Here is a 9,433-nt window from a genome sequence, read left to right as displayed (position 1 = left end):
TTGAGTAGCTCCTGCAGGCCACAACTTAAGCAATGAAGCTAGTACTCAATGATTCAGATATCTTATAATTGTTTTGTGAGATTTGTTTGTTGTTATTATACATGTTTATTCTAATCATAAATGATTTAATTTTCAACGTATATATCATTGAGCACTAGTCTCCAGAGTCCAGGCCCTTGAGAGATTCTCTATTTACTTTTTCTTAAATAACTCTCATATTCTTCCTGAATGATATTCCAATCATGTGATCCTTTAAGTGCTACCGCTAGCATACTTGATATTAGACGCATTCCTATCTCTTTCCAATATCTTTATCATCGACGTAAAGGGTTAGTTTAAATATTTTTAAACGAGAATTTACGCTAAAAACAGGGCAGTTAACCAGAGCCCAAATGCTAGCGAGAAAATCTTCCATTGTCATGAGGGAGTTAACAGCTTCAACTTCTCTCAAATGGCGGAATCAAATCAAAGGACAACAATTCGCCTCCCAAATCTCATCTGTTCTCTTGCAGAGACAAAATTGGACTTCAATTCTAAGTAAATTCAATCTCTCCCTTGCCTTAACTCCCGATCTCTTCCTCCAAGTTCTCCGTAGGATCGAAAACAACGCAGAAATTTCTCTTGCATTCTTCAATTGGGCCAAAACTAGTATTGGGTTTGAACCAGATCTCAAGTCTCACTGTAAAATTATTCGGATTTTAATCGAATCCCAGACCTTACAACCTGCTCGAACTCTGTTCGATTCTTTAATTCCATCCCAGCCGGCGCCGGTGATCCTCGATTTAATGGTGGAAGCATGTAAAGGTAGAGACTCTCAATCTCTTGTTTCTAGTTTTGTTCTAGAACGTTATTCCACTAAGGGTCTTATTTCCGAAGCTTTAATTATATTTAGCAAAATTAGGGCTTCCGGGTATCTGCCTTGTACCCGTAGCTGCAATTCATTGCTGGATGCTTTGCAGCTGAAGGGAGATATAAGATTGGCGTGGAAATTTTATGCTGCCATTATTCGTTACAGAATTTTACAGGATTCTTATACTTGGTCATTGGTTAGTCGTCTTCTCTGCAATGAAGGGAAGCTCGAGAACGCAGTGAGATTGTTGAATTTGGGTGTCTGTAATGCTGCTATGTATAATCTAGTTATTGACTGTTACAGTAAAAATGGGAACTTTAGAGCTGCGACTGATCTCTTGAATGAGATGCATAGTAAGAAGTTGATTCCTGGTTTTGGTACTTACAGTTCAATCCTTGATGGGGCTTGTAAGTTTGGTGATCATGGAGTTATTGAGAAAGTAACTAGAGAAATGGTTGCAAAGGATTTGCTTCCAGCGATTCCTTTCTCGGAATATGATCAAACCATTCAGAAACTTTGCTCTTTGGGGAAGACTTACGCAGCTGAAATGTTCTTTGGGAAAGCTAGGGCTAACAATATCACACTACAAGATGTTTCACATGGATGCATGTTAAGGGCTTTTTCTAAGGAAGAAAGATTACAAGAAGCAATAGGGGTTTATGGTATTATCAGGGAAAGGGGCATTACAGTTAGTCGTGGTAGTATCTATGCACTTGTGGATGCTGTCTGTAAGGAGGAGGAACCATCAGAAGAATTATATGAATTATTAAAGGAAGTAATTGGGAAGGGATTTACTCCTGGTGCTTCAAATCTTTCCAGGATCATAGCTGCCCAATGTAACAAAGGTAGATGGAGGGAAGCAGAGGAATTGCTTATGGCAACTTTGGAGAAGGGGTTCTTTCCAGATTCCTGTTGCTGTTGTGCACTGGTAGAGCATTACTGCTCTAATAGACAGATTGATTCAGCCCTTGCTTTGCATGATAAGGTTGAGAAATTAGGAAGAAGTTTGGATCTAATTACTTACAATGTGCTTCTCGGTGAACTTTTTATAGAAAGGAGGATTGGAGATGCACTCAGGGTGTTTGATCATATGAGAACACAAAAAGTGGTGAACAGTGCAAGTTTTTCAATTATGATAAGGGGACTTTGTCGGGTGAAGGAAATGAGGAAAGCCATGAAGATTCATGACGAGATGTTGAAGATGAAGCTTAAACCTGATGAAAAGACATACAGACGTTTGATATCTCAATTTGTCTAACTACATTGTTGCTGGTTTACTGAAAATTTTAGTGTTCTAGAAAGCGTGTAATGTAGATAATCTTATGTTTTCGCTTATATCCCACTCAAGCATCATATTAAACGAGTTATAAGAGGAAATATCTTTTCTTGAATTTGGACCATTGACTTCTTTCAGTTCTATCTTTATTCTTGACTTGGTAAATATATAAATGAAATGGAATTTAAGTAAATATAGATGATTGTTGGAAGTGATTACGTTAACGTGCTTACCAAATGCCATTTTTTTTTTTTTCAGAAGCACTTTTTCGCCAAGTTACTAAACGCTAATCCACTCCCTGTAATTACTCTCTGTTAGCAGAATCAGGAAAAAGTACTTCTTGAGAGCAGAATTGTTACCAAACCCAGCCTTAGTGGGATGATGCAAGTCACATGTTTTCTACTTTCTACTCATTATTTTTATAGTTACCGGCCTTGTGGTGGATAAAAAGTAACAAAAGAAGCTACAAAGTTTGCCATAATTTAGTCACCACTTCTTATATCCAAATTCACAGTCTAATGCACAAAAGTGGAGCCTCTGTCGTCTACTAATAATGGCTGAAACAGCTCTAATGGATTCAATAGATTCACTATTCCAAAATTAGAAGACTTTTTTCCCAATGTAGAAGGCTTTTGAAATGCTTCTAAGTGAAGTTGATGTGCCATCATCCATTTTGCTGAAGCCGCTCTTCTACTTCTCAGGTTATCTCTGTCTGTCCTTCTCTTCCAGCTGTTTTGATTACTATGTATTTGGTCATGTTTGTTTTGTCTAGACAGTTGATATACTATGCTAATCGAATATTTGTCGATAATTGAAGTTGCTGATTTTTCTATGCTTGTTATGTGGCTGGTCGCCCTGCAAATTGTATGTTCGTTGTTTTGATTGTTTCTAGTAACATTCACATGATTTTCATGGAGCCAGAGGAGTGATTAGTTAAATGGATGTCCTTCCTTCGCCCTCTTCACTTGTTTTAGTGTGGAGAAGGTGGGTGAATAATGCTAATGAGGGGACATGAGCTGAAGACCATTAAAAACTTTTCTGGAATTTCCTGGACTCTCTTTTGGTGGTGAAATGGGCTATCTGATGCGGTAAAGTTTACCAGGTCTGTAATTTGGGTTATTTTCTTCAATTGAGGGGGGGGGGGGTAGAAAGAAAGAGTGTTCAGTTTTTTTTGCTTTACGACGTGTGTTTTTCTGCCTCATATCCTTGTAGATGGACTAATGTAGTTTTTTGAATGTTCTGTTTACTCCTGTTCCTCATTCTTTCTCTTCCCTCTCCTTCCCCACCACCTATTTAGATTTATTAATGGTGGTCTTGGAATTGGATTTTTGTTTCTTATATGAAAAGGTGTTTTGGGTTCAAATTACTCTAATTGTCCTTTGTAAATTAGAGTGGTGACATTTTTGTTGGGGGGGGGGGGGGGAATCAAAAAAAGCAAGAAACCATAAAGGCTCCCAGAACTCTACGAGTCACTCAGAAGCAGTGGAGGTTCCAACTGATGCTTCATTTAAAGAGAACACTTTAGGGGGTGTTTGGTTCGGTAAATCTTTGGGATGACATTCTTTAGAATGATAATTCTTAATTTTTGGAGTTGTTTGGTTCCACTAGGATGACCCTCATAAGTGAGCATCCTACTTCCCATGAATGACCATATTACAAAGAATGTGTTCCAAATCTGAGTTTACCTCAACACTTAAACTTAGATTTGAGCAACCTTTTTATCTAGTATGAAAGGAGAAAGCGAAAAGACGTTCTCTACGAAAGCCAATATCTCAACCCGTGAGAAACATGTACTAGCCTTAAGGCAACCAAACGATTTTTCAAAAAGAAACATAATTCAGAAGAATGTCTATCAAAAGATTGACATTCATATCCGATACATACACCATTTGATTTATCGAACCAAACACCCCCTTAGACTCCTCCAAGACTGATGCTAATGGAATTCCTTCCAAGGAAGAGTCAATGGATACCAAGTTAAAAGCAACAGATGCACATTACTACCAGTTCAAAACATGGAGGAGGTAACCACTCAGTTATTTCATTAGGTCATGTATTTTGCTTCCATCTTATACATGTATGGCTTCAATTCATGTCTTTACATTTACTTCCCTTTAGATAGACAAACTAATCCCACCAAACAATTATGCTCTGAAATCCAACAGAGAACATGTATAGCCTGTACCATATGCTCTCCCCCTCCCTTTTTCTGATAGTGACATTACCATATACTTGATAGTAAAAAAAATCTATTGGAGTTAACTAGAAAAGAAAGGGAGATCTTAAGTGTCCTACAAAGGAAAGCTTGAAACGTTAACCAGACTCCTGAAGTTATTTAATGCAAGCTGCGATAACCTTCATTTTTGCACGCACTTTGTTTCCATTGTTTGGTTTATGTAGTTTGCGAAGCTTTGTTGTTTCTCCATCATAAGTTATGTTTCATCTTTGACATTCTTAGAGGTTGATGCTTGTGGGTTCGTGTTTGTTTCCTTTCCATTATGTAACAAATTCTTCTCAGATGAGGGGGAAATGCTGTCATGTGGATTGGCTGCCCTGCACTTCCACTTAGTCATTAACCAGTGTTTTATTGACGCGTGGTGACTTGTGATTTATGGCTAAAGCCATTAGTAGGTTGCTGATCACCTATAAATAGGATCTGTGACTTTATTTTCACACAGAATTGCAAAGTAGGAGTGCAATAAAGTTTGAAAGAGATGATTTTGATATTATAGCAGTAAAGGAAATCCTCACAACTATATTCTCAAAGGATGGTAAGCTCGTACTCCTTTATTCAAGCGCTTCTTTGGAAGCAGTGTTAACTTTTATTTGTGAAGAGCTCCTAAACTCCTACTTTTATCACACTGCTCTGTTTCTAAGAGTTGTAATGTTGTGTTATCTTAAAAAGATAGTTGAGGGCTTGAGGGAGTAAACATGAATATTTTCACTTTATATTTTTGGCATAACAAATTCTGATGAATATGCCGGTTCAGAATTTATGTTTAATATTTAGTAGTGCCATGAATTCATAACTAAGAAACCAAATGAGTCCCGGTTAAATTTGTATGGGTGATGTGGGTGGTTTGAGGTACTTTTTTTAGTGGGAAGTGTTTGCCTTCTAATAGGAATTCTTTATGGACATTATTACCTACGTTTTTTTATGGGACATGTCCATGTTTATGGAAGTTGTGCTGTTAGTATAAAGTGGCTTCCCTCATATTCTACAAAATATAAGTTTCGATGGTTCAGAAATATGCTCTGTAGCTACTTGATCTTCCTAAACAGGTAGGCATAACAATTGCAGCTCACAACTATGATCTTGATGCAGCAACACCCCTTCAAGCATCAGATATCTTGAATCTTCAACCTGTAGTAAAGCATTCAGTTTGTGTATGTTTAGAAGCTAGGGCTCTTGTGGAAACAGGAAAGATACGATTGGATAATCATGTCCTCAAGCATTTAGCTGCGTTTTCCTTTCTAATCTTGTTTTGTGATCTTCGTTGATGCCATATCAGGCTCACAAGTATTCTGTTCAATTAGAAATTATATACATAAGCTTAAGATAATTGCTGTAGCTTATGCTTGTTATTTACACATTATTCACTATGGAAATGTGATGAATTTTTATGGTTCCAGTATTTTGATTTTTCAAGAGTCTGTATTCTGCCATAGAAAAACTGGGGAAACCTAAATTTAAATTCTTCAATCATTGTTAAATATTCACGCATAATTAACTGTTGAAAAGAAATTGAATTTCATAGTATTAAAGTATCTTCATATTTTAAATACAAGCTTGTATCACTGCTATGCAGAAGATTAAAATTATTAAGAGATAGTGAAGGACCTGGGATTCCCAGTTACGAAGTTTTTCACACAGATGTTCCTCCTGGGGTAGTGCAGTCTCATTTAATAAAGAAATTTATGTTGTGGCATTAAGAATTGGTTAGGCTGTAACTTAACGATTAAATTGTGGAATGAAATGGGAGCGTGGAACAGATTTGAACCCACTATATGCTAAATTCTTAAGCTCCAAATGTTTAGAGCATTATTGGAGTGCAAAAGAATGTGGGGGCTGGGGGTTGAATGTGTGGACAGAGTTGTAAGGGGAGGGGAGTTGAGTTCTGTGTACATACCCCTAGGAGTTCAGTTTGTTTTTTCTAATTGGTAATTGGAGTTTGTGTATGTATGTGAAGAGCATCTGAAGGGGAGAGTGGTTCTGGTACCTTATCCTTTAGAGTTTAATCAAACATGTTGAAAGATTTGGCATACAAAAGTTGTTCATGATGTTTTATATTTAAATTTTCAGGCACCTTGCGATGGTTCTTTATCGTGCTGGAGATATGGCTGGAGTCATCATGCAGCAGCATAAAGAGCTTATCATTAATGAGTGCCGCCTTGGCTTGGATCACCCTGATACAGCTTACAGGCATCAACTCATTTCTATTTCTTCCTGTTACCTTTTTACTAGTTGCTTAGTGGCTTACTGATCCTTGATTGTGTGACTGCAGCTATGGCAACATGGCTTTTTTCTACCATGGCCTCAACCAAACGGAGCTTGCTCTAAGGCACATTTCTCGAACATTGCTTTTCTTAAGTGTATCCTGTGGTCCAGTCCATCCTGATGTTGCTACTACTTTCATAAATTTTGCAATGATGTACCAGGATATTCGAAAGATGAATATAGCCCTTTGCTATTTGCAAGAAACTTTAAAATAGAATGAGCGGTTTCTAGGTGAGGAACATATTCAAACTGCTGTATGCTATCATGCGCTTGCCATTGCATTCAACTGTATGGGTGCCTACAAACTCTCACTCTGGGTATGTATGTAGTCCTTGTTACTGTATTTCGTTTATCAAGTGGGCTTTATTTATGAAACCTGAAAAAAATGAGCTTATTATCAAATAACCGTTTGGTCTGACAGCATAAAAAGAAGACTTATGATATACTTGTTAAGAAGTTAGGGAGGAAGATTCAAGGACGCGTGACTCACAGAACTGGATAAAGACCTTTGTTGTGCGTGAACTTCAGGTAATTTCTAATCATGGTAACAAGTGCTGGAACTGAAGTGTTCTGGCATGATTGTTTCGCTTAAATTTTTTTGGCTTCTGACCTGGTGGAGCTTTCGCCTGGAAGATTAATGCTCAGAAACAGAGAGGGCTTGCAGTAAATTCAGCTCCTGCTCAGAAGGCTCTTGATATCTTGAAGGTATATCTGAAACTTTTTAATGGAAATATTCGGTTAAATCATTTTCCTGTTAAACCCTCGTTGAGGGGAAACACCAAAAATGTCTCACAAGCACAAGACTTTCCATTTTACTCTCATCTCAAATCAGAATTTTTGGTGCTTTTACCTTTTCTTAGAGTAGATATTTTATGACAAAAGCTTTTATCTTAACCCATTGATATTTTGTGAAGCTTTCTATTTCTATCTGGTGTTTATCCAGTTGTTTCCCTCTGTAATATTATCCATGACAGGCCCATCCTGATCTCATGCAGGCAGGGTCGGGAAATGGTGCAAGTCAATAAATCTCTCAGTGCAATTATGGGTGAGACCCTTCCTCAAGGAAGGGGAATTGACAAGCGGGCTGCCTGAGCAGCTGCAGCTAGGGGCCTCCTTGTACGTCCACACGGTGTCTCTGACCAAGCTTTACCACTGCTCACGCAACTCCTTCACATCATCAACTCAGGGATGACCCCAGAAGTCCCGAACAGTGGACAATTGGAAGAGCCGAAACCAGAGGTTAATGGCCCAAAGGAAAATGGCTCCATTGCTGTCAAACAAGATCAGGCTCCAGCTGGATTAGGCACAGGGTTAGCTGCATTGGGTTCCACGAAGCAGAAAAACCAAAATTTACAACTTGAAATTTTGATGACTCTGATTGCACGAGGAGCTTCCTGGTTCAAGTTTTGGTTCATGAGGTTAGGTTATTTATCTTGCCTTTTTTGGATACGGCGAAAAGACTACTTATCTCAGGGAGGTCTATGGAAATTTTTTGAAAAAACGTCAACGACTGCTGGCTTATTTGTCAAAGAAAAATCGAGTCCATTATAAACAATTAATTATTCAGTTGGATATTCGAGAGGCCAAAACTCGTTAATTTGAAGATTCATTTTGAATTATTTGATTTACCATTCTTTGTCGAAACAAGTAGTAATTTATTGATGTTTTTTCGAATCTCAGTGGTACTTAATTGTTTCACTTTGTACCAAAGGTGTCCACGATCATCTTGTATTTCATTCTCTTCAGGATCTTTACCCATAAGTTAAAATGCTTGGATCCAAAAGTTTTTCAGTACACAGTTTGATTTGATCTTTGCTCAACTCGTGGTTTGTTATCCATGGTTTGACTGTTGAATCAAATTATATATTAACCCAATTAGCTTGAGAGCTCCTATCGATAGTATGGTTAGTTTAATCAGTTGATGGACTTGGCATTGGAGCTTGTGAATCACTTTGATCAATTTCTTAAGCCTTCATCATTCGGTTGCAAAGGAAATTAAGGGAAGAAAAGTGAAAAAATTTACCTAAAAAATAAACTTTTCTAATCATTATATTACATGATTGTATCACTAACTCTAAATCACTCCCAATTTGGTTATTAAATTTTACTCTACTCTGCATTAGGGATTTAAAATGTAAAAAAAAATCACATCTAAAAGATATGATTATTAAATATGATAAGAAATTTAAGTAGATTATATAATCGTGGAGTTCTCTAATCTCTAAAAAGTGGAGTTGGCAAAGAACTTGTGGCAGTTGGACATATAATATGTATAAATCGAAATTGAGTCAAAACCGATAATTTTTATGAACTTATAATTGAAATCAAATCGAATTGATTCAATTTCATTTTGTTTGTACATGATCTTGGTAGTTCGATTCAAATTTAATGTAAGAAGAGATAACTTATTTTTTTTTAAAGGATAAGAAAAAATAACAACGAACAAATGAAAAGAGAAGAAGATACAATCCAGCAATCTCAAATCCGAAAGCTTTCAACTTTTTTTACACTCTTCGACAAAAAAAACCATGGTAGATTTTACAAAATTCAAGGAAGACACATAGAGAGTTTGAGTTCAACTCCATTTTGTGTGGTTTACATTTTATTTGGTTCAGTTTGATTTGATTCAAATTATCAGTTTTAGACTAAAACTGAAACCAAATCAATCCAAATAAAAATTTTCAATTCAGCTAAGTTTTGAACGATGTATTTAGTTCTAGTTTTAATTGATACCCTTAATAATTGCTGTGTGGGAAGACACCCAAGGCGGGGATGGAGAAAGAACTTCAATCCCTACTCTTTGCATAAC

The 9,433-nt window shown here is 37.0% G+C and overlaps 1 protein-coding gene and 1 long non-coding RNA gene across 2 annotated transcripts; both read left to right on the top strand.

Annotated features, from left to right (window-relative positions):
* Nucleotides 1-345: 345 nt before the first annotated feature.
* On the top strand, nucleotides 346-2,241 carry LOC122062075 (pentatricopeptide repeat-containing protein At4g21170). The gene has a single exon (XM_042625717.1). It carries the CDS (start codon nucleotides 393-395, stop codon nucleotides 2,106-2,108), a length of 1,716 nt encoding a protein of 571 aa, XP_042481651.1. The 5' UTR covers nucleotides 346-392; the 3' UTR covers nucleotides 2,109-2,241.
* Nucleotides 2,242-6,631: 4,390 nt separating this feature from the next.
* Nucleotides 6,632-8,268, top strand: LOC122062076. Its single transcript, XR_006134796.1, has 4 exons — nucleotides 6,632-6,941; nucleotides 7,046-7,152; nucleotides 7,258-7,329; nucleotides 7,620-8,268. It is a non-coding gene; the product is annotated as an uncharacterized LOC122062076 (long non-coding RNA).
* The last annotated feature ends 1,165 nt before the right edge of the window (nucleotides 8,269-9,433 follow it).

The sequence above is a fragment of the Macadamia integrifolia genome, chromosome 14 (assembly GCF_013358625.1).
Source record: "Macadamia integrifolia cultivar HAES 741 chromosome 14, SCU_Mint_v3, whole genome shotgun sequence".
NCBI classification, from domain to species: domain Eukaryota; kingdom Viridiplantae; phylum Streptophyta; class Magnoliopsida; order Proteales; family Proteaceae; genus Macadamia; species Macadamia integrifolia.
This window is presented reverse-complemented; position numbering and strand designations above follow the sequence as displayed.